Below are 24,628 nucleotides of genomic sequence, written 5' to 3'. Positions count from 1 at the left end.
TCCAGACAAAGCCAGGCACTTACTCCATCTTCCATACACGTGGCCATCCCGTTGCGCAGTGTGTTCATGTGTGTGTTCTCGACACAACGTTTAGTTCTTGAGAATAGGAACCAGCTCTTTCCACCTTTGTGTCCTGTTACTTAGTAAACCCCAAATGGTCAGTGCTTAGTAAATAATATTTTGAAAGCTTTCTTAAACGTTTTTTTTAATCAAAGAAAAGAAAACCTAAATAACCCCAAACATTAACTTTTGCCAAGTCATATTAGCATAACATAAGCCTTCTCATTTCTTTGCTTTTTTTTCTGTGTTTGCATATTTTATTCTGTGGCAGTACTGTTATGAAAACTGTATTAACTTATGTCTTCAAAATATTGTTACTGTAGTTACAGATGAATCCATACCCTCTTATTCTGGAAGTGATGTGCCAAGAAGTGACAGTAGCATGTGGTCCAAAGTAACTGAGGAAGGAACAGAGCTGTCACAGCGGCTTGTGAGGTCTGGTTTTGCTGGGTCTGAAATAGATCCTGAAAATGAAGAACTGATGCTGAACATTAGTTCTCGACTCCAGGCAGCAGTTGAAAAACTCCTGGAAGCCATAAGTGAAACTAGTAGTCAGGTAACCTCTTTCTATTGCTTATATACACTGAGTTTGAAGTAGTAAGAGTTCATGTAATGTAATGACGGCCCCTTCCACTTCTAACCTTTACTGTTATTTTAATACTCCGATTGTGTAGACTCTTACGTGTTCCTCCATCTGGGTCTCCCACTTGGGTGGCAGAGGTACACACACCTGGCCATCTTTTGCTGCTTTCTCAGATGCATTAGCAAGGCCCAGCCCTGGGCATGGTGGCCATTTGGGGAGTGAACCGGCAGATGGAAGATCTCTCTCTGTAACTCAGCCTATCAAATAAATAAATCAGATCTTTAGAAATAAATCAATAAATACAAAATAAAACCCCAAAAGAACTATTTTTTATTATCAAACTCCTAAGTGCTAGGGAAGAAAGGGCACCAATAAAAACAAGCTTCATTTGTATTTTTAGTTTAATAAGACATTCAGTAATATTCTTGGGTCAAAATACCTTAATGGTTCCTATATTTTTCTATAGCCTGGGGTTCAGCAGACTAGGTAAACTCAACATAGTCCAGTGAATGCTATAAACACTATATCATAATGTGAAACTCCATCACTTCTGTAAGAAAACACACATTATGTTTTTAAGTCTTTGCTAATTAACATCAGCCAGAGGTTGGTTTTCTTTGAGAATGCTAATGCACAAGCCACTTTTACAATACACCACCCTACTGAGTGGGCTGAAGTATCAGAGACATTTTCAGTGGTTGCTTTTCAGCACTTTTAAAGCTTGGATACATAACACGCTTCACGATTATCCCTTTCATTCTGTGAAAGTTGTATATATAGATGATCTATTCTGAATTCATACCTGATCCTATAATTTTTTTTTATTTCAGCCATCTTAGTATCTAATTTCTTTGATATATATTTTCTTTCATACAGAAAAACCGATTGTTAATACTTTTTCTTGACCACCACTAAATACCTTTTTTTATTATTTAAGATTTATTTATTTATGTGAAACTCAGAGTTACAGAGAGGCAGAAGCAAAGAGAGAGAGAGAGGTCTTCGATCTGCTGATTCACTCCCCAGATGGCTGCAATGGCTGCAATGGCTGCAATGGCTGGAGCTGCGCCAAACCAAAGGCAGGAGCCAGGAGCTTCTTTGGGGGTCTACCACGCTGGTGCAGGGGCCCAAGGCCTTGGGCCATCTTCTACTGCTTTCCCAGGCCATAGTAGAGAGCTGAATTGGAAGTGGAGCAGCTGGGTCCCAAACTGGCACCCATATGGGATGTCAGCACTGCAGGCAGCGTCTTTACCCACTAAGCCACAGCACCGGCCCCCACTAAGTACTTTTGAACTAGATCCTGACCACTGGTGATACTGTTGCTACTACTTGATGCTGTTGTAAATTATGGACTGTCTGGTTAATGAACCACTGTGTTTGTCTTGTGATAAGCACCATGGAAATTGGTAATTAAAGCAGAAATGATCAGTGGTTCCCACAGGCTGTTTGTTCATACAGGTTTCTCAAGGGAAATTCCCCATAATCTGTTTACACTATGAACAACCAAGTGTGTGGATCCACCTGAAACACTTTCCCAGGCCGGCTCTAGAGCTTGTAACAACCAATTGCTTATGTGAGTAGGTAGTGAGTTACAATAGGAGCCTCCCTGTGGCATTTTCCAGATTTTCTCGATTTGTTAAGTGCTAAAGCAGGATTATGTTATTTAGCTTTTACTCTGTTGTAGTTTAACTATCACCAAACAGTTGACAAAAGTTTTGGTTAGGCCAGTAGTTCTATGGCAGGGACTTCTCCAAATACAGTGCCAAACTCAGCCACATCCCCATCACTTGGCAAGTAAATCAGACCTCATCCCAGACCTGCAGAGTTTGGGGCCCAGCTACCTGTGTTTTATTAAGTGTTTTGGGTGATTCTGATACACATAAAAGTTTAAGAACCACTAATACAGAGATTATTAGTGTAATGTTGCTATTGTTCTGGCTTAATTCTGAAGTGTTCTACTGGTATCTATTACATAAAATATTGAACTAGTTATTGACATTAGGAAAATATAAAAATAAAGTAGTTCTTAAATTATATTTGTAATCATTTGGAACAGGAGCTTTATAAAACTATTTTAAACTAAATTCCATTTTTAATCTAACCTGGATAGATGTTTAAAGCCGTTGACTTCTTTTGGTATTCTCATTGATAGCTAAAATTATTTTGAACCTGATGAATATTTTTAACAGATTAACACAAAATTATGTGTAATATCTTTCTGAGCTAACTGGTATTTTGCTTTTCCCTTAAGTGTGTCATTTTTGATCCCTCTTTATAATAGAGCATATCCCTTTAACCTTGATTTTTGTCCACTTGTTACAACAAAATCTAAAATGAGCTGGGAAGCACTGCTGTCATACCTTTTTGCTTGCAATGAAAGAGACATTCAGGTTAATAACTGTGCAGGATACTCCCAGATTGAGAAGAGCAGCACCTGACAGTTTAGGGTGGGCTAAGTAAAGCTTACTCTAGGACTTGATGCTTGACACCAGACACTCAGACACTCATTCATTCATCAGTCTTTTTTGAGTGTCTACTCATTGTTTGAGATTTTTTTTAAAGATTTATTTATTTATTTGAAAAAAAATTTATTTATTTATTTACACAGAGAAGGAGAGGCAGAGAGAGAGAGGTCTTCCATCCCCTGGTTCACCTCCCAATTGGCCACAACGGCCGGAGCTGCACTGATCCGAAGCCAGGAGCCAGGAGCTTCTTCCAGGTCTCCCACTCAAGTGCAGGGGCCCTAGCACTTGGGCCATCTTCCACTGCTTTCCCAGACCATAGCAGAGAGCTTGATTGGAAATGGAGCAGCCGGGACTTGAACCAGTACCCCTATGGGATGCTGGCACTGTATGCTGTGGCTTTACTACTGCGCCACAGCGCCATCTCCGAGTGCTTACTCATTGTTATTCTGGATATTGGAAAAACAGCAGTGAACAAAACGGGCAAAATCACTGCTCTGTTTCTTATGATTTAGCAGTGAGTGTCAGTGATAAACAGAGGAGGATAGCACATGTTGGAAGAAGGGAGCATCTTCTGTCGGAGAAGTGGGGAAGGCCTCTCTCATAAAGCGATACTGGAGCGTATTCCTTTAGGAAGTATCCATGACCACCATGCGAGTTAATGGAGAAAGACTCTTCAGGCCAAGTGTGAAAGCTGTGAGGTGGTTCCATGCTTACTTAATGGGTTGCTGACAAACACCGCTACTGTGGTGTTTTAATGATGACTTTTATTTTCCTTCATTTATTCATTGGAATTCTTCTATAAGAGCTATGTACTTAGTGTCAAGGTTTAGGGCAGCTTTAGATGCCATAGGTACATCCTATTTTAATAAAAGAACTAACTGGTAACATTTTCTTTATGAAATTAGGGTATAGAATAAGTATCTGCATTTTAGGCTAGTTTATGTTACAGGAATATTTCATTCTGGTTTTAACTTGAGTGGTGATTTGCCCAATAGTAAATCCAAGTTTATATAATAATACATTTTTTGGTGAGTTTTACTTCTCTTTTGCTCAGACTACCATAAATTCAGGCTTGTAGTCAGCATAGTTTCCTATTGGTTGGAATAGCTTTTGTTACCATCTGAGGAAAAGTGTTTAGAGATGTCCTAAGGCCTTTCAAAAGGTCATCTCTGTAACCCAATCTTTATTCAATAGTCTCTTTGTGGTTCTGCAGAAAAGTTACCTTTGCCAGTGCTGGTGGACATCTTGACTCTCAGGTCATCGTGTTACGGCAGTTAAAGTTTTCCAGAATCCAGAGAAGTGATTTAGAGTTGTAGGAGATAATTTACCAAGAGAGCACTCTAGCCCTTAGAAATATTACTGAATCTGTAATTTAGTTTCAAAGAATAAGTCTAATTACAGGAAATTGTCATGAGTTTACAGTGATTTTCATTTTTTGAGAAACTACATGCTTCTGTATTTTCTGTGAAGAGTTTGAGGAGAAGCAGTCACGTAAGATTTTGTTTTGTCATTGTTGTGTTTTAAACAGAGCTGGAATCAATACTGAAACACATTTTGCTGATGACAGTTGTTCACTGTATGCTTCTCAGTGGACAGGGTCCTGTCAGTGTAACAGATTATGAGTTAACGATCAAAGTCCAAAAGAAAACAAACGTGCTTTACAGTTTGAAGGAAGTATTATTAGGGGGAAAAGGTTACATGGCTTTACATTATGGAGGTCGGTTAAAACTATTTCATTTGGGGAGCATAACTGTATTGCAGATTAATAGCCTTCAAATGTACATTAAAATCTTGATTATCTAAAACCTGGGGATAACGAGCTGGTCTGGATAATTAAAAGTGTGCCCCTCTAAAGGTTTTTGATTGCAAATACTTTTGCATGCTCCTCCCCTCCCCCCCCCCGGGCCAGAAACCTTTTATTGAAGGTATACAAACTTCATTCATTTCATAAATAACAACTTTAAGAATATAGTGATTCTTCCCACTGTGCCTGCCCCACCCTACTTCTTCTTCCCTCTCTTATTCCCATTCTTATTTTTTACTAAGCTGTATTTTTTTTTAAGATTTTATTTATTTGATAGGTAGAGTTACAGACAGTGAGAGGGAGAGACAGAAAGGTCTTCCTTCTGTTGGTTCACTCCCCAGTGGCCACAACGGGCGGAGCTACAGTGATCTGAAGCCAGGAGCCAGGTGCTTCTTCCTGGTCACCCATGTGGGTACAGGGGCCCGAGGACTTGAGCCATCTTCTGCTGCTTTCCCAGGCCACAGCAGAGAGCTGGATTGGAAGAAGAGCAGCCGGGACTAGAACCGGTGCCATATGGAATGCTGGTGCCACAGGCAGAGGATTAACCTACTCCGCCACGGTGCTGGCCCCCTATGCTCTATTTTCAATTAACTTTATACACATAAGATTAACTCTATGCTAACTAAAAAGTTCAACGAATAGTATGAAAAGAAAAACTGTTCCTCAACAGTTGAGACAAGGGTTGTTCAAAGTCATTGCTTCTTAAAGTGTCAATTTTACTTCTTTAGATTACCTTTTAGGTGCTTTATTAGTTACCACAGATCAGGGAGAACATGTGGTGTTTGTCCTTTTGGGACTGGCTCATTTCACCCAGTATGATCTATTTTCATCTATTTTGTTGCAAATGACAGGATTTCATTTTTTTTTTAACCACTGTGTAGCATTCCATGGTGTACATATCTCATGATTTCTTTATCCAGTCTTCAATCGACAGACATTTGGGTTATTCCATATCTTAACTACTGTGAATTGAGCTGCAGTAAACATGGCGGTACAGATAACTCTTTCATATGCTGATTTCATTTCCCTTGGGTAAATTCCCAGGAGTGCGATGGCTAGGTCATATTGTAGGTCTATATTCAGATTTTTGAGGTATCTTCATACTGACTTCCATAGTGGCTTGACCAGTTTACATTTCCACCAACAGTCGATTAGGGTACTTTTTCCCCCATGTCCTCTCCAGTATTTGTTTGTTGATTTCTGTATGAAAGCCATTCTAAGAGGGGGGTGGGAGGGGGCGGGATTTGATTTGCATTTCCCTGACTGCTACTGATCCTGAGCTTCTTTTCATATATCTGTGGCCATTTGGATTTCCTCTTTTGAAAAATGCCTGTTTAAGTCCTTTGCCCATTTCATAACTGGGTTGTTTGTTTTGTTGTTATTTAGTTTGTTCTGGTTATTAATCCTTTACCAGTTGTATAGTTTGCAAATGATTTCTCCCATTCTGTCACTTGCCTCTTCACTTTGCTGAGTGTTTCTTTTGCAGTGCAGAAGCTCCTCAATTTGATGTAATCCTGTGTGTCGATTTTGGCTTTGCCTGTGTATGTGGGATCTTTTCCAAGAAGTCTTTGCCTATGCCAGTGTCTTGCAGGGTTTCTGCAGTGTTCTTTCTAATAATTTTATGGTATTGGGCCATAGCTTTAGGTCTTTGATCCATTCTGAGTGGATATTTTTGTAAGGTGTAAGGTAGGGGTCTTGCTTCATACTTCTGCATGTGGAGCTCCAGTTTTCCCAGCACCATTGTTGAAGAATCTGTCCTTGCTCCAGGGATTGATTTTAGCTACTTTGTCAAAGATAAGTTGGTTGTAGATATTTGGGTTGATTTCTGGCATTTCTGTTCTGTTGCATTGGTCTACCCATCTGTTTTTAAGCCAGTAGTAGGCTGTTTTGATTATAACTGCCCTGTAGTGTGTCCTTTTTTTCTTTTTTTATAGAAAGCTTTTATTTAACAAATATAAACTTCATAAGTGCAACTTTTGGATTATAGCAGTTCTTCCCCCCATACCCACCCTCCCACCCTGTAGTATGTCTTGAAATCTGGTTTGCATGCTTTCTAAACTAGAGGGGTAAAAACACAAAATCAAATATACTTTGAATTATTCTAATCCAGAACCATCTTCTTGAACATCAATTAATATAATATGCCATCCATTAACACACTGTTCTTACAGGGAGACTGTTTTTACAGGACTGTTTACCCTGTTCTGAATCATCTTTTTTTTTTTTTTTTTTTTTAGATTAATTTATTTACAAGTCAGAATTTACAGAGAGAGAGATCTTCCATCCAGTGGTTCCCTCCCCAAATGGCCGCAATGGCCAGAGCTGGGCCTGCCAAATCAAGGAGCCAGGAGCTTCTTCCAGGTCTCCATATGGGTACAGGGGCCCAAGCACTTGGGCCATCCTCTCCTGCTTTTCCAGGCACATTAGCAAGGAGCTGGATCATAAGTGGAGCAGCTGGGTCTCGAACAAGCGCCCATATGAGATGGCAGCATCACAGGCAGTGGCTTTACCTGCTGTGCTGCAACATTGTCCCCCTGAATCATCTTACTATATTGTTTTTTGTGTTTTTTCCTCTGAATTTTTTGCAGTTTCTTTTTAGTTATTACCTTGATGTAAGTACTACATTAATTGATATTTCTTCTTACTTATAAGGTTTGGATTTTGATTCAGGTAAGAGGAATTGGAGGAGCTGGCGCTGTGGCACAGCAGGTTAAAGCCCTGGCCTGCAGCACTGACATCATATATGGGCGCCGAGTCCTGCCTGCTCCACTTCCAATCCAGCTCCCTGCTAATGCGCCCAGAAAAGCAGTGGAGGCAGGGTGGCCCAAGTCCTTGGGCCCCTGTGATGCAGGCATATATCTAGAATAAAATTGATTAGATTTGCAAGCTGTGGTGCAGGCATATATAATAAAGTTGATTAGATTTGTGACTGGAAGACCATGCCATCACCATGCCCGCTGTGTGATTTTATGCCCCACCTGAGCACACCTGTGTGCCCACCTGCCAGTCAGACTAATTAATCACTCCCCTTTGGAAGTGGATTAAAGGCCTGGAGCACGGTAGGCCCTTCCCCCCACCCCTGCCCCTTGATCCTCTTGCTGCCCTCACGTCTTTGGGGTGCATGGCTTTCTGGCCTGAATGCTCCTCCACACGTCTGGCTGTTGGCCTACTCTCTGCTCATTATGAATCCAGATTTCATCCTCACTCCTGTGCTTTTTCTCTCACTGAATAAAAAGCTTAAAAACTTACCGTGCTGCCTGTTTATTTGAGCCAGTATTCAGAATTCTTATCTGAATTCATGGCAAGAGCCCACACAGCTTATTAATTTCAGGAAATATTAATAGGCAAATCAATATCACCTGTACCCACATGGGAGACCCAGAAGAAGCTCCTGGCTCCTAGCTTCGGATTGGCTCAGCTCTGGCTGTTGTGGCCATTTGGGGAGTAAACCAGTGGATGGAAGACATTCTCTGTCTCTACCTCTCTCTGTAACTCTGTCTTTTCAAATAAATAATATAAATCTTTTAAAAAATTTTGGAACCCAGATTATGACAATAAAGTATAATTTACAGAGGGAGCAGAGAAAGAATACTTTTAACAGATATTGGATGTATTAAACTGGGTTTCACCAAGTCATAATGCTGAGTAACTGGAATATTGATACTTTTATGTCTGCCAAAGTAAGTCCCCTTGGGCTGCAGTAGTGGTAGGGGTAGGCCTTTAGGCTGTATAAGACAGACACCTTCACAGACGTAACTGGAGACTCACATAACAAACCACAAATGCAGAAGCTGTCGTTACCTATTCCAGAGTTCTGGGAGGGACCTGCCTGCTCCCCAGCCCGATTCCGAGCTTTCTGCGGGAAACCTCACGTTCTCTGTCCTGATTGTGAGCCTGCCGAGAAAGGTTGAGGACTGGCTCCTCTGAACAGCTTGGTGTAGCAACAATACCTGTTTGCTTTACTGTGTGGATTTTTCCATTTAGAAAAGGCTTTGTGGATTTAGGATATTTAGTTACTAGACAGAAAAAGGCACGAAATAAAAGCTTTTTCCTTCATTTAAAACAAGTTTTATTATGATGAATCCTTTAATGTTAAAAAGTAAGTTGTTTATCTTTTATAATTGTGGCTGGCTCATTTATTCACTGTCGCCCAGGTTTCTGGAGCTAACTGTAATCAACTTGAGCCTTTTAATTGTAGTCAAGGGTCACAGGATACCTGCAGTGGTGTAATTACCAGTTACACAATGCAGCTCTTAAAAGACTTTTTTCCTTAACGTACACTGTATAAACAATCCAGTGTAAAAATAGGTTATAACCAGACTGTCTATATTTAGTTCAAAAGATGGGTGTCATTTCTAAGGAACTATCAAATGGAAGTTCTGTTTTGATTTTCCAGAATGAAGTATGATTATTTGATATTCTTGAATAACTAACATTCTTGAGTTCACATTTTTTTAAAAAAATTAAAGCAACTCTTTAATGGGGGTGGAAAAACACAGCTTCTTTTAGAAACATTATAAACTTATCTAAATTGCCTTTCCAAAGCTCTGAGGTGGAACTTGGATCCTGTTGGGCAGGCTTTTTTTGTGGGCGTACTAGTTCGCATTCCACCTGTCAGTGTACCTATAGGTAAAGACGTTAGACCACACCCTCTGTTCTGACCTCTTCCTCAGGGGACACTGACTAGAATCCTTTGGCTCAGCTCGAGAGGCTGTTTGAATAGCGCAGTTCAGAAGAGCTTTTCCTTTTGAATTGAGCGAAGCAGCAAGAACCAGGGAAATAATGTTGCAACTACATTTCTCAGAACTGCTGCTATGGAGATTTAAAACTTGACCTTCCCTGCTATGTTCTGTTTGGAAGGCTTACTTATTACTACAGACATATTTGATACGGAAAGGAGTTTTATTGCTCAGCTAATTGGATATTATATTTTCATTCTTTAGGGATTTAATTATTCTGATTTACAGAATTTTATTTGTTAGCTTACTTTTGTTTGTCTTGTTTTTGGTTTTTGTCTTACTTTTGGTTTTCTGGATGAAGACAGCTGAGACCCTTTTTTGTAAATTTGTAGATTTTTTTTTTCCTGGACTTCACCACCCCTTTTTTTTAGTTCTATGAATTAATGTTATGAAGTTTTTGATAGTGCTAAAAAGACATTTTCATACTGCTATTATATCTCTTGGTAAACTAAAAAGAGCTTGTCAGTGTAGTGGGAAGCTGGTCACGCAGATGAGGAAGTGTGGCATCCACGTCCACCAGGATGGATTCTTACAGGACCTATTTGGCAACACTCAAACTCAGTGACTCTTGGTTGGAAGAACAAGATGAAGACATTTATGAGGTTGAATCTCGTGTGCCTTTACCGTATCCTTTTCCTCTTTGTGAACATTTGGATGAAAACAACTCAGTAATTATTAATACTTCTATTTTTCATTTTATTCATAAAAGAAATGGGCACATATTAAAGCTTATTTCTAAAATCTCACTGCCTACCCCTCCTTATTCAGTAAGTATAAAAAATATTCATTTGAAGCCTATATAATGAAAAATGAAATTTTAAGAGTATTTAATAAGAGTAAATGGAATAGAATCTTGTTTCGTTGTTTGATGTGTCTGCTCATTCATCCTGGATATATTACAGGGCTAAATTTGGTCTAAGAACCCCGACTTGGCTACGTTTTTAATTACAGAAAGCAGGAGATACTATTACATTTTTCCAGTGCCAGGCAAGCTGTTTAAAAAGATCCTGCTTGTCCTTAGGGCTCCTGCTTGTGTACGCATATGATGCCAGTCCTCAGTAACAATGGAGTGATGAGTTTGAGAGACAGGCATTGTGATTCCTAAAACAGCTGAGTAGATTGTCAGTGAGCCAGTTAGGAAATGTTTACAGTCTTATTGCATATTGGCTGTGGTTCTAGGAAACTGTAGAAAATAGGAAACTCAAATTCTAAACATTCTTAACACCCAAAGGAACTTATCTTTGGTTTTTAATATGCTTGTTACTCCAATGGACAACTACATTTTTCTGCTTTTTATGTGAAAGGTATTTCATAAACATTGTTAAGGGAAATATTTATCATATAGTGGCCTGTATATTTAACACCTGAGGTTCATTTGATACTTAAACATGTTTTAAATGATTCACTGCAAGTGACTCGGCACCTTTATGACTTGTGGGTTTACCTGTACTGTACCAGCTAATATTTAACAAGCCAGATGGTTTTCAGGATAGTTTTATTTCCTCTCTTGCAACGTTCATATTAAAGTGAAAAAATATTTACTGATGCTTTAAACATACTTTTAATGTAATACTAAGTTTCCTAAATACTTTGAAAGGATTTTGAAATTTTTGTGGATTTTATATTAGTGTGGAAATGAGGAATAATCATATCCTAACTGGATGGAATATGCTTTTTAAGTATAAAATATTTAGATGAACATTTGAAGGAGCTCTCAAACTAAAGTCAGATCCTGGCTGCTATAATAAATGAAATTTGTTTGCTAAATTTACTGGAATTGGTTGATTCAACTTGTATTGTTTTATAAAACCAAATTAGTTCTTGTGATTTTATGGTAAATATTTAAATGTACTATAACACTGATTTGGTTTGTCAAGAAGTAGAACTCAGAAGCAGTGACTTACTTACTTACCTAAAGCAACTATTATGAATGCTTTGATGTATTTCTATAGTAAATTTGAAAAAGGAAAAAATTTATATCCTTTTTAGCTACAAGTTTGAACTCTTAGAGATTTCATGGTTGCACCAGGTAACCATTATGTACTGTGTGAAGAAAAATGATGTATGTATTTCTAGAGCAGTTAATAGAATTTCAGAATATAGTTTGTAGTTTTAAATTCAGGAGAGTAGTTGTAACAAATTATTCCACACTTTATGGTCATGTTTCTTTATAATAAAAATTAATTTATATTAGTTATCCACATTAGCAGAAAAATGTTCATTTGCCAGTTAAAAGTAAAGATGTCTATAAAGTTTTGTTTTTTTTTTTTTTTTTTTTTGACAGGCAGAGTGGACAGTGAGAGAGAGACAGACAGAGAGAAAGGTCTTCCTTTTGCCGTTGGTTCACCCTCCAATGGCCGCCGCGGCCGGCGCGCTGCGGCCGGCGCACCGCGCTGATCCGATGGCAGGAGCCAGGAGCCAGGTGCTTTTCCTGGTCTCCCATGGGGTGCAGGGCCCAAGCACCTGGGCCATCCTCCACTGCACTCCCTGGCCACAGCAGAGGGCTGGCCTGGAAGAGGGGCAACCGGGACAGAATCCGGCGCCCCGACCGGGACTAGAACCCCGTGTGCCGGCGCCGCTAGGTGGAGGATTAGCCTAGTGAGCCGCGGCACCGGCCTAAAGTTTTATGCTTTTTGAAGTAATAACATATTGCAGATACTTTAGAAAGTAATCTGTAGTTCAAAATTTATGTTTTATTTTCCATTATGAGCCTTGTACGTGTTTTCACCTTATTTTCAAGTATGTGATATTTAAAACATCCTATTAAAACAATAAGTGCATACTGGATATTTTGGAATTGATTTAGAGTGACCATATAAAGCTTTATTAACTGGAAAATCCATTTGCTCTGGTAAATATCATTCAGGTTTGAAGAGGGGAACCTGTAGTTTAAAAATACAGTATTCAGAATATTACCATAATTTTATAAAATGTTACTGATGTCTGACTATAAATTATGAACTAACATATTTGATCATATTTTAAGCTTAAAACATGGCAGTAATGATACAAAATACATATAAATTTGAAAATTTTACAGCATTAATATATAATAACAGTAATTTAATACATATGGTCATTACATTTTAAAATTTTTATATTAAGTACTAGAAATATTTGAACCTGATTTTTCCTCCATGTAGTTCGTTTGTTCCTTTTTTGTTTTTGTTTTTTGACAGGCAGAGTTAGACAGTGAGAGAGAGAGAAAGGTCTTCCTTTTTCTGTTGGTTCACCCCCCCAAATGGCCGCCATGGCCGGCGCTATGCCAATCCGAAGCCAGGAGCCAGGTGCTTCCTGCTGGTCTCCCATGCGGGTGTAGGGCCCAAGCACTTGGGCCATCCTCCACTGCTTTCCCGGGCCACAGCAGAGAGCTGGACTGAAAGAGGAGCAACTGGGACAGAACTGGCGCCCCAACCGGGACTAGAACCCGGGGTGCCGGCGCCACAGGTGGAGGATTAGCCTAGTGAGCCGTGGTGCCGGCCTCGTTCGTTCTTTTTTAAAGATTTGTTTATTTGAGAGGTAGCATTCTAAACAGAGAGAGAGAGAGAGACGGAGAAAGGTCTTACATCTGTCCCTAAATGGCTGCAATAGGTGGAGCTGAGCTGATCAGAAGGCAGGATTGAGGAGCTTCTTCCAGGTCTTCCATGTGGGTGCAGGGGCCCAAGCACTTGGGCCGTCTTCCACTGCTTTCCCAGGCCTAGCAGAGAGCTGGATTAAAAGAGGAACAACCAAGATGCAAACTGGCACCCATATGGGATGCTGGCACCCCAGGCAGAGGCTTAGCCTACCACACGCACAGCGTGGGCCCCCATGTGGTTCTTTCCATAGAAACAGATAAGCAGGTAGTGATAGGCAGAAGTCCAGAAAACTAAAGCAGAGACTGGGTTTTTTTTTTTTTTTTGCGGGTTTGTACAGCAGATTTAGTGACAGTGTTCCACTAATTGGGAGTGTTGTCGTTGAATCTGTACTGCCATCCTTAAAATTTGTTGAAGAAATAGTATGTGTCAGCCCCTGCATTTTAAGAAGGCTGTGTTTATGGTTAATGCCTGTGAATTCTAATGTTTTAAAAATTATCTGAGTATTCATGGAGACTTTAGATGTTTCACAAATGGACCAAAATATAAAGCTTTTGGTTAAAATGCATGGGTTACAAATGTAATTTCATTTTGTTGCACCACTGTGATTTTGCTAATTGATACTATTGTACGAGTATTAACCATGTATTATTAGTCCCCTACAAAATGTACACCAGATATTGTAGGGGTCGAGTCAATAAATGTTAAATATAAAAGAAGAAATAAAGTTTGTCATAGACCACACTGCTACAGAAAGCTGTTTAGCAGACGGAATAAGGGCCTGTGCTTCATTAACTTTGTACTTCCCTTTATGTGATGGAATAAACATCCATTGGCTTAAATTGGTTGCTTTCCTAACGAAGCAAATTCTTTTGTTCAATAAAATTAGACTGTTTTATGGGAAGTTGTACCCAGCTAATATACCTGTCTACTGTGGCTTGTCCTGCCTGCTGATGTTAGCATGCACTAGAAATACTTGAGACTATAATTCATAGTGTACCTTTATTTAAAATTTTTTTTCTAGCATCAGTGAGGAATAGCACTGGCATTCTCAACACCTTTTCTTCCTTTGTTTAGCTTGAACATGCAAAAATTACCCAGACAGAGCTGATGCGTGAATCATTCAGACAGAAACAGGAAGCAACAGAGTCCCTTAAGTGCCAAGAAGAACTGCGAGAACGGCTTCATGAGGAGGCCCGGGCCAGAGAACAGCTGGCCGTGGAGCTCAGCAAGGCCGAGGGTGAGCACCTTGCCCACAGCTGAGGGCAGGAAGTTTGTGCTTCAAACCAAGATTCTGATAATGCACAGCGAGGCTTGGAAACCACCAGTTGAGTCTGATTTAGAGCACCCATTGAGTAGTAGTTGTGGTTTGTCTTCAGAGTTCCTCCAAGCAGTGTTTTAAAACATGTATGAGCTTAATTATGAGAAGAATTTATAGAATTCCAGAAAATATTATAAATTTTGAAAAATATAGAAGTGATTGATGGTGAATTCTTTTAATGTCCCCATCCTGGGACTACACTTGTAATTTAAAGAAAACTGAAGCTAAAAGATGTTATTAAACCACTTAAGATCTCTGTTAAATGGGGACTCTAGGCCTTAAGCTTCTAAAGCCCCAGGACCTATTGTCCTTCTTTCCTATCCTCCTTCCCTCCTTTCCTCCCTCCTTTTTATTTATTTTTTTTTAAGATTTATTTATTTATTTATTTGAAAGAGTTACACAGAGAAGGAGAGGCAGAGAAAAAGAGGTCTTCCATCCCCAGTTGGCCACAACGGCCTGAGCTGTGCCGATCCAAAGCCAGGAGCTTCCTCCGGGTCTCCAGTGTGGGTGCAGGGGTCCAAGCACTTGGGCCATCTTCCACTGCTTTCCCAGGCTATAGCAGAGAACTGGATCGGAAGAGGAGCAGCCGGTACTCTAACCAGTGCCAGCAGTGCAGGCGGTGGCTTTACCCACTGCACCACAGTGCCGGCCCTATCCCCTTACCTTTCTTCCTTCCTTCCTTTCTTTTCTTTCTTATGTATTTATTTACTTGAAAAGCAGAGTTACAGAGAAGGAATGAGAGGCAGAGAGGGAGATCTTCCATCTACTGGTTCACTCCCCAAATGGCCACAACATTGTTGCTTCTGTAGGATGCCAGCATTGCAGGCAGTGGCTCAGCTGGCTGTCTACAACCCCACCACCACCACCACCACCATCAATCTTTGTACTCTCCCATGCTGTTTTAGGTTTTGGTCTTTCAGAAGCACTTAAAATATACTACTCTCGTATATTTAAAATGTGATTCAGTTCACAAGCATCTAATTTGTACTAAGCTTCCCAAAGACCTATTTATATCTATTTAGTAAAGTGAGTTACACCACGTGATGTGATACTGCAGTAGAGCAAAGTACTAGAAAGTACGGAGGAATTTCACATTTGCACAATGATAAATGAGAGAAAACTGTATGGAGCAAACCATGTTAAGGTTAGTTACTGAGAGCAGCAGCAGATTCATTCACAACTTAACAGATGGAATGATTTAAAATTTTGCTAACAGTACACCTGTTATTTATATTAAAACTTAATGATAAAATTTGAGATGAGTAATAATTCCATTCCCTGTTAATTTTATCTTATAGGTGTCATCGATGGCTATGCAGACGAAAAGACAATATTCGAGAAGCAAATTCAGGAAAAAACCGATATAATAGACCGTCTTGAGCAGGAGCTGCTGTGTGCAGGTAGTAGACTGCAAGAGCTAGAAGCAGAGCGACAGCAGATTCAGGATGAGAGGGAATTACTGTCCAGACAGAAGGAGGCCATGAAAGCAGACGCCGGCCCAGTTGAACAGCGTATGTATTTTTGTACTTCGTACGAAACATCCCTTTTAAATTTATATTCTTCAAACGTTGAAGCTGATTCCCCTGCCCCTTTCAGTGCCATCATTCACATATTTAAGGAACTTGAAAATTGTAAGGAAACCTGCCTCAGAGGTAAATGTCTTAGTAACCAATCATGTGGAATCAGGATTTTTTTTTTTCTTTATATTAGCACAAAAAGATGTTATTCTTTTGTCCTCAAACTCCTGCCTCAAGAGAAAGCTGAAAATAATGAGGCATGATATTTTTCAAGTTGCCTAAGGTTTGGTTTGTTTAATAGCAGAGAGGCAGCAAAATGTATGGTTGGAGGTTAACCAACAAAGAGAACTCGTCTGGCGGCACGGCGAGCAGGTGGTGGCAAACAGAATAGATGCGAAAGGTCGATGGTTGCTACAGGGGGATTGACATTGAGTTTAAGCAGGGGCACCATGAAGTTAAAGTTTTCTTGGCAGTAACTGTCAGTCTTTGTAATGGTGGAGCTTTAAATCCTGCTTATCTCGTCCTCTCACTGTTACATTACACATGCATTTGGATTATAAATGTATTTCCATAATTTCATTTTGTGGATTTAGAAATACAGCATACATTCTATAAAAGGATGAAGTTCTTTCTGGTTGGAATTTAGGTTTAGGATTATAATTTTTAACCTGGAAATTCTTCAGAAATTTTTAAACTGGATGTAACAACTGTCAGATGTGATAGCATCTTTCGCTTCTAATACTTGTGTGTATGTGTGCATTATCCTATTTCAGGAACTAGAAGACCTATGAAGTGTATTTTTGTCTTTTTTTGTTTGTTTTTTCTGTTCTCGTAGGACTAGTAGATGCTGCAGTCGATGCAGCACCTGGATCAGGTGTGTGTACAGTCGCATGGCCAGTCTTTGCGTGGTAGACTTTACTACTTCAACATTTGGGTGACCCTTGCGTTTTCAGCCAACTAACATATCTAACTTCACAGTTTTGCTATTGTGTTTTATACTTAGAGCTTTTATTTTCCTTTAACAACAATTAAAAATAAATTTTTTCTACATTAAAAATACATTTTTTAAATTAACAACTGAGATAGTGACCATCATCTTATTATATTTATTTTTCCAGAAAGCCTAAAACCATTTTTATTTAAGGGAATATTGAGCTTTTTTAGAAATTTTTTTTCCTTAACAGATATCTTAAACTTTTCCATTCTCTAACTTTTCAGTATGCTCCTTCTAAATCAGAACGTAAATAAGATGATGGTAGCTGAATGATTAATGAAATTTATTAAAAAACTTTCTAGTTGATTAACTTTTACATTAACATCGAATATCAGTATGTTTTATATAAAATATGTAACTGTCTTTTATAAAGTATAAGTATATTTGGATATTTATACATTAAAGATATTTTAAAAGGAAAGCTTATTTCGGGGCCGGCGCCATGGCTCACTTGGTTAATTCTCCGCCTGCGGCGCCAGCATCCCATATGGGCACCAGGTTCTCGTCCTGGTTGCTCCTCTTCTAGTCCGGCTCTCTGCTGTGGCCCGGGAGGGCAGGGGAGGATGGCCCAAGTGCTTGGCTCCTGCACCTGCATGGGAGATCAGGAGGAAGCACCTGGCTCCTGGCTTCGGACCGGCACAGCGCTGGCCGTGGCAGCCATTTGGGGAGTGAACCAATGGAAGGAAGACCTTTCTCTCTGTCTCTCTCTCACTGTCTATAACCCTACCTGTCAAAAAAAAAAAAAAACTTATTTCAGTAGATTTCTAATCCTGAGTACCGTGTTGGCACTCCAATTAGTATAAAAAAATTCTGAGATATATTCTCTCCATTGTCTTTATTAGAAGATAGTTTTACTGTATTTATTATTGTATTAGTGACAATAATAAAAGCTAACACATAGTGCTTACTGTACTCCCAGCACTGTTCTTTACATATATTAACTCTTTTGATCCCAGTATAACTCTTAGGAGATTGGTAATAAAATTGTCCTCAATTTACGTATAAGGCAACTGAAGGGCATCACACCAGGAGATAAGTGACAGGGCTGGGATGTGACCCCCCAGTCTGCTCTTTGGCACCACACCACAGTCCTCTCATGCATGTCCACACACAAGAGCAGCTCAGGACTGTGCATCTCATAAGGAGCATGACTAACAGAAAGTTCCGATTAGAGTTGTGTTTCTTTTTCTGTGACTCCTAACTTGCCTTGGCTAAAGATTTACAGTGTTTAATCCTCATATGTAATCGTATGCATATATGGGTTTGGAATGAATTGAGCTTTTGCCTGAGGTGAAGAAAATGGTATGTTTTTTCTGGGCTTGAATTTAATCAGAATTTATTCATTTCCTAAAAGTGGGTTTGTTTTTTCATTCACTTTGTTGTTTAAACAAAAATACTATTTTTAGTGACAAAGCATATTTTTGTTAATTTCACAGAATTTTATTGATACTAACTTATTTATATAGAGATATGGTAAGATATTTTAATATTTTCATAAGAAAATATTTCTCATAATTTAAAATAATTCTGTTTAATATTCCATAAAGGTAAATTTCCAACACAATTATGGGAAACATCATTAATTGTGGCTTAACTTAGTTTATTTTTGCATTTATAAACAGAGTTTCTACAAGAGACAGAAAAATTAATGAAGGAAAAACTAGAAGTACAGTGTCAAGCTGAAAAAGTACGTGATGACCTTCAGAAACAAGTGAAAGCTCTAGAAATAGATGTTGAGGAACAAGTCTGTAGGTTTATAGAGCTGGAACAAGAAAAAAATGCTGAACTAATGGATTTAAGACAACAAAACCAAGCCCTGGAAAAACAGTTAGAAAAAATGAGAAAATTTTTAGATGTAAGTATTCTCAACTTAATGATTTGCTTAGTGGATTACTTCTTGTCGCTATTCTTGGCTCTGAATTTTAAATTATGAAGAGATTCTCTAATCATTTTTACCTCTGTGTGAATTCTACCAGTTAGTCAAAAGTACTATTCCAATTAAAAATTCCAATAATTTTTGTTGTACAGCAATCAGAATTGAAAGCAGCGTAGGCGATTATGAATGAGCCCCTACCAGTCAGCCTTTCAAAATTCAGAGTTAAGCTTGTTCTAGTCTTTCTTTAACCAGTAGTCAAAGCAGCTGTGGATTCTGGTAGCCAGCTGGCCACCTCTGCTTCACCCTCAAAAATTACGTATAAGTCAGCATCTGAGGCTTGGAACAGGTGACTGGAACAATTGTCAGACTGCCATTACTGTCTTCCAAAATGATGTTAAATATAATTTCACATGTATTGTCTTCTTTGGGATTTTCTTTTAAGCCTAATATTGTCTTCACAGATCAAAGTATTGAATTCTTACATATTTTGTAATTTTAGATATAAAACCTGGATTAGAATTAAAGAAATTGATTTACCAATTTGATATACTTATTTTGTTTAGAAACTAAATTAATAATGGAGTTCCTCCTTTGTTCCAAAAAAGTGAATTCATTTTAAGGAGAATATTTTTTATGCTGTATTTACCATTACCTACATAAAAAAGAAATGTACTTCAACTAATTTTTAAATACTTAGATTTTTGTTGAGGAGCCCAAATAGGCTATGGACCATACAAAAACATGTCACCTTGTTACACAGTGGTGGTTTGGAGTAGTCAATAGTCATCACTCCTTTGTTCTCAAACAAAACTATCTATAGCTAATGGGAAATAATAGCTTCAATAAGCATTGCATCTGCAGTTACTGACTGTTACTACTATTAAACTTCAGGAGCAGGCCATTGATAGAGAACATGAGAGAGATGTATTCCAACAGGAGATACAAAAGCTAGAACAGCAACTTAAGCTTGTTCCTCGATTCCAGCCAATCAGTGAACATCAAACTAGAGAGGTAAGGGTTCTTAGTGTTGTTGTCTACCTTAGAGTAATTTGAATCTTGAGTATAAACATGAATATTGATGAAAACTTAAAAGTGAATTCTTTGTATTAACATGTAAATCTTCAAAATGGAAAATTAAATATTACCTAAACATGATTAACTGTAGAAATTTGGAAAAATTCTCATATATGTATATCTTTTACTCTTTCTCAATTAAGTTAACTTCCCTGCTGATTTCTCTATGCCCTTTCTCAATAAAATTGGTCAAAAGAGTTAGCTATACTTACTCTTTATTTTTACTCCATATCCCATTCTCTTCTCAGTCCACTCCAGTGGAGTTTCCAATCCCTATACTCCATTTATTTATTTATTTAGATAAAGAGAGGCAGGCAGACAGGGCTCTCATTTGTGGATTTACTCCCAAAATGCCCTCAATGGGCAGGATTGCAGCGGGACCAAAGCTGGGAGCTGGGCACGTAGTTCAGATCTCCCACTTGGGTATTGCATTAGCGGGAAGCTGGAGTCAGAAGCTGGAGCCAGGGGTTGAACTCTGGTATTCCAGTGTGTGATGCAGACATCTTAACTGCTCTACTCCACACTGTTCTTGTTTGGGTAGGCATTGTGGCACAGTGGTTAAGATACCATGTCATATATCAGAGTGCTGATTAGAGTCCCAGCTATTCTCCTTCCAATCCAGTGTCCTGCTAGTGCATCTTGACAGCCAGTGGATGATGGCTCAAGTGCTTGGGTCCCTACCACCCATGTGGAAGACCCAGATGGGTTTCTAGGCTCTTGGCTTTGGCGTAGCCCAGCCTAGATGGTGCAGGCTTTTGGAGAGTAAGCCAGTGGATAGAAGACCTCTCTGGTTGTCTGTAGCTCTGCCTTTCATGTATATGAAAATAAATAAGAAAAAAAAAAAAGGAAAGAAGCATTAAGCTGTTTTTGTGATGTTCATCCAGAGCCCACTGGCTGTCTGCAATAATCATTTCTCTGTCTTCACCCTGTGTAGCAATTCAGAGGCATTCGTCAGCCTTCTCCTGGGAACAGATCCTTCTCTTGACTTTTGTGACATACCCGTTCCACTGATCTCTCTCCTTGAGTCTTTGTGTCTCCTCCACCTACCCAAATAAATGTTAGAGTGCATGTCCCCAAGACTAGTCTTAAGCCCCTTTTTTCCTCTCTCTTTACGTTCTGTGCAGGTAGTCAGGGGTGTATAATGATTCCGTACTTGTACTTCCATCCCTGACATCTCTGCTGAGCTCTGAACTTGAATATTCAACTCCCTGCTCTGTCTCACTTAGATGTCTCAAGTTTAACATGTCTAATAGAGATTTTTATTCCTGATTAACCGCTACCAAAGAAAGACAATGATAAAACATGTTTCTTCTTCATCGCAGTGTATTTTATGCCTTCTGCAACTTCCTCAGTGCTAAGCCCTAGAATTCATCCTTGGTTCCACTCTTTTTCTCAGTCCCTGCTTCTGGCCCATTGTTGAGTTAGGATTTTTACTACGTCTTTATCTTTTCATCTGCATTCAGCTCCCTAAACCCTAGTTGTCATAACTGTTTGCCTGAATGATGTGATGGCCTCCTAGTTGTTCTCCCTGTGGGGAGCAATCCGGACTGGACTGAGTTACTGGAATTAAGACTTGTTCTGTGCATCTGCTCTCCCACAATATGGCGCTGGGAGAGAAGTAAACAGCTTCCGCACAGCTGCCTCCAGTTCAACCAATAAACTGTAGGACTTGCTCCTGATTGGAGAGCAGCGTACTCGGCGTGTGGGCAGCCGAGTTGGGATTGGCGGAGGAGGACTATAAAGGAGGAGAGAGACGGCATGCACCGGGGGAACATCTATGGGGAACATCTAGCTGAAGGAACACCTGTGCAGCCCCCGAGAAGAGCCAGCCGGCGGTGTGCCGCTCCCCTGCGGAAGTGGGGAATGCGGCCAGGGGGAACTGCCCTTCCACGGAGGTGGAAGGGATAGTAGCCAACCCGGGAAGAACCAGCAGCAAACCCGGGGAGGGCCGAGCAGACAAAAGAACAGCGCAGGGTCCTGTGTTGCTCCTCCACGAAGAGGGGGAGCGACACTCCCTGCTTCTGTCTTTTTTATTCCAGCTGTCCATTTTCCTTACATGGAAACATAGTCAGAATTCCATATTTACTAAGTGTATGCTACATGACTGAGGGAAGATTTACTGTATACTTGCCTAAAATTGACTTGTCCTGGTGATGAAGAGATTGTGCTTGGGCTGAGGCAATCCCATCTTGGATCATGGCACTCTCTTCCAGTAGGGGTATGGCAGTGCCTAAGTCATTGAGGCTCTCATGTCTCTATCTGTTCATCTAAAAGAGAAATTGTAATAGCACCTACCTCAAGAGTATTGGCCTGGCACCTAGCGATCACTGAAATTTAACTAGTATTCTGAAAGTGATTTTTATTTCCATAAATCATTAATAAGACATAATTTCCATGCAGTTTACTGGGTTTCATCTCTCTCTCCCTTTTTTTTTTTTTTTTTTTTTTTTTTTTGACAGGCAGAGTTAGAGAAAGGGGGGAGGGGTTCATCATAGTGGATGAGACACCGCTTGGGATACCTGACTCCCATGTTGCCGTGCCTGAGTTCAAGCCCAAGCTCTGCTGCCAGTTCCATCTTGCTGCTAATGCACACCCTGGGTGGCAGCAGATGTTGGTTCAAGTAGTTGATACCTACCACCCATGTGGAAGACCAGGATTGATTTCCCAGTTCCTGGCTTCAGTCCAGCTCAAGGTGTTGTGGTCATTTGGAGAGTGAACCAGCACATGGAAGATATCTCTCTCGCTCGCTCTCACTCTCAATCCCTTTTTCTCCCTCTGTCTTTCTAAAATAAATCAATATTTAATAAAAAGATACTTAAAAAGTATACAAATCTGTAAATTCATTGCAATAAAATGTTACCCTATCTACTAGAACAGAAGGAAAGTTGTCAGTCTCCATAGTCTACAGTATTTCTCTTCTTCCTCACTGCTAGGCCAAACAGCCACCCGAGATCATCCTGAATAACAAGCATAGGCTTTTTTTAAAGATTTTACTTAAAGATTTTATTTATTTGAGAAGTAGACTTATAGACAGTGAGAGAGGGAGACAGAAAGTTCTTCATCTCCTGGTTCACTCCCCAAATGGCCGCAATGGCCAGAGGTGGGCCGATCAGAAGCCAGGAGCCTGGGCATACTTCCCGGTCTCCCATGCGGGTGCCGGGGCCCAAGAAGTTGGGCCGTCTTCTACTGCTTTCCCAGGCCATAGCAGAGAGCTGGATTGGAAGAGGAGCAGCTGGGACTCGAACCAATGCCCATATGGGATGCTTTCACTGCAGGCAGAGGATTAACCTTTGTGCCACAGTTCCAGCCCCAAGGATAGACTTTGGAAAAATTTTGTCATTTGCTTATTGAAACTTGAAAGAATATTTCAGCTCAAAAAATTAAACTGCCGTTTACTATTACATAGTTTTCTTACATTTGAAAAGATTGATTTGCTTCATTCATGAAGCTTTTAGAAACCAGCAAGGATGTGCATGTTTGATTTTTCTCCTAGAACATTGTGGTCCCTTTGTTTTGTCCTTGCCTTGCCAGAACTGATTCCCAGTTTCTGGTTTTCTTTTTCTTTTTTTTTTTTTAATTAATTATTTATTCATTTGAAAGTCAGAGTTACAGAGAGAGGAGAGGCAGAGAGAGAGGTCTTCCATCAGATGGTTCACTCCCCAATTGGCAGCAACGGCCAGAGCTGTGCCAATCCAAAGCCAGGAGCCAGGAGCTTCTTCCAGGTCTCCCATGTAGGTGCAGGGACCCAAGGACTTGGGCCATCTTCTACTGTTTTCCCGGGCCATAGCAGAGAGCTGGATTGGAAGTGGAGCAGCCGGGACGGGAACTGGTGCCCATATGGGATGCGGGTGCTTCAGGCCAGGGTGTTAACCCACTGTGCCACAGCGCTACCCCCCAATTTCTGGTTTTCTAACTAACTATATGTTGTGCCATTTTATTGTGCCTACTTTGTTGCCTTTTCTCTTGGCCTTCCTTCTGTGATTCCTCCTGTAATTCTAGTTAAGCTTGCATCTTTCTCAGTGTTCTGAGACATAATTATCATTTCTTGAGTTTCCTCAAAGTATTTCAGTGAAATAAGGTAGAATTCCTTTATTTCTTATATGCTAAATACTTTTATAGTAGCTTTCTTTTTTTACAAAAAATTTTTTAGGAGCTGGTGTTGTGGCCTAACAGGTAAAGCCACCGCCTGCAATGCCGGACTCCCATGTGGGCGCCAGTTTGAGTCCCAGCTGCTCTACTTCTGATCTAGCTCCCTGCTAATGCTCGTGGGAAAGTAGCTAAAGATGGCCCAAGCACTTGGGGCCCTGCACTCACGTGGGAGACCCAGAAGAGGCTCCTTGCTCCTGGCTTCTGATCCATCCAGCTCCAGCCATTGTAGCCATTTGGGGAATAAACCAGCAGGTGGAAGATCTCAATCTCTCTCTCTCTGTAACTCTGCCATTCAAGTAAAATATTTTTCAAAATTTATTTATATTATGCGCAGACAGAGACAGGGGGACCAACAGACGAACCTAGGTACTTGAGCCCTGATCTACCTCCCAGAGTATGTGTACCAGCAGGAAGCTGGAATTGGAAGTAGAGCCAAGACTTGAGCCTGGGTGCTCCAAAATAGCATACCAG

At 40.0% G+C, this 24,628-nt stretch overlaps 1 protein-coding gene across 18 annotated transcripts in view; it reads left to right on the top strand.

Moving 5' to 3' along the window:
* The window catches only part of AKAP9 (A-kinase anchoring protein 9), a 168,644-nt gene that overhangs the window by 102,635 nt on the left and 41,381 nt on the right, over nt 1-24,628 (top strand). For 8 of the 18 annotated variants that reach the window (XR_016222257.1, XM_089315001.1, XM_089315002.1 and 5 more), the window contains 6 exons: nt 384-616; nt 14,304-14,466; nt 15,846-16,058; nt 16,900-16,938; nt 18,681-18,913; nt 19,826-19,945. Coding sequence is in view for 17 of the 18 variants with exons in the window: in XM_089315001.1 (XP_089171127.1) it covers nt 384-616; nt 14,304-14,466; nt 15,846-16,058; nt 16,900-16,938; nt 18,681-18,913; nt 19,826-19,945 (1,001 nt within the window). In the remaining variant the exon portion in view is untranslated. Of the gene's footprint in view, nt 1-383; nt 617-9,260; nt 10,419-14,303; nt 14,467-15,845; nt 16,059-16,899; nt 16,939-18,680; nt 18,914-19,825; nt 19,946-24,628 lie in introns of those variants that run through there. The other 10 variants (XM_089315007.1, XM_089315008.1, XM_089315010.1 and 7 more) reach the window with 5 other exon arrangements.

The sequence above is a fragment of the Oryctolagus cuniculus genome, chromosome 16 (genome assembly GCF_051225735.1).
Source record: "Oryctolagus cuniculus isolate XC-2025 breed Fujian yellow rabbit chromosome 16, ASM5122573v1, whole genome shotgun sequence".
In the NCBI taxonomy this organism is placed as follows: Eukaryota; Metazoa; Chordata; class Mammalia; order Lagomorpha; family Leporidae; genus Oryctolagus; species Oryctolagus cuniculus.
This window is presented reverse-complemented; position numbering and strand designations above follow the sequence as displayed.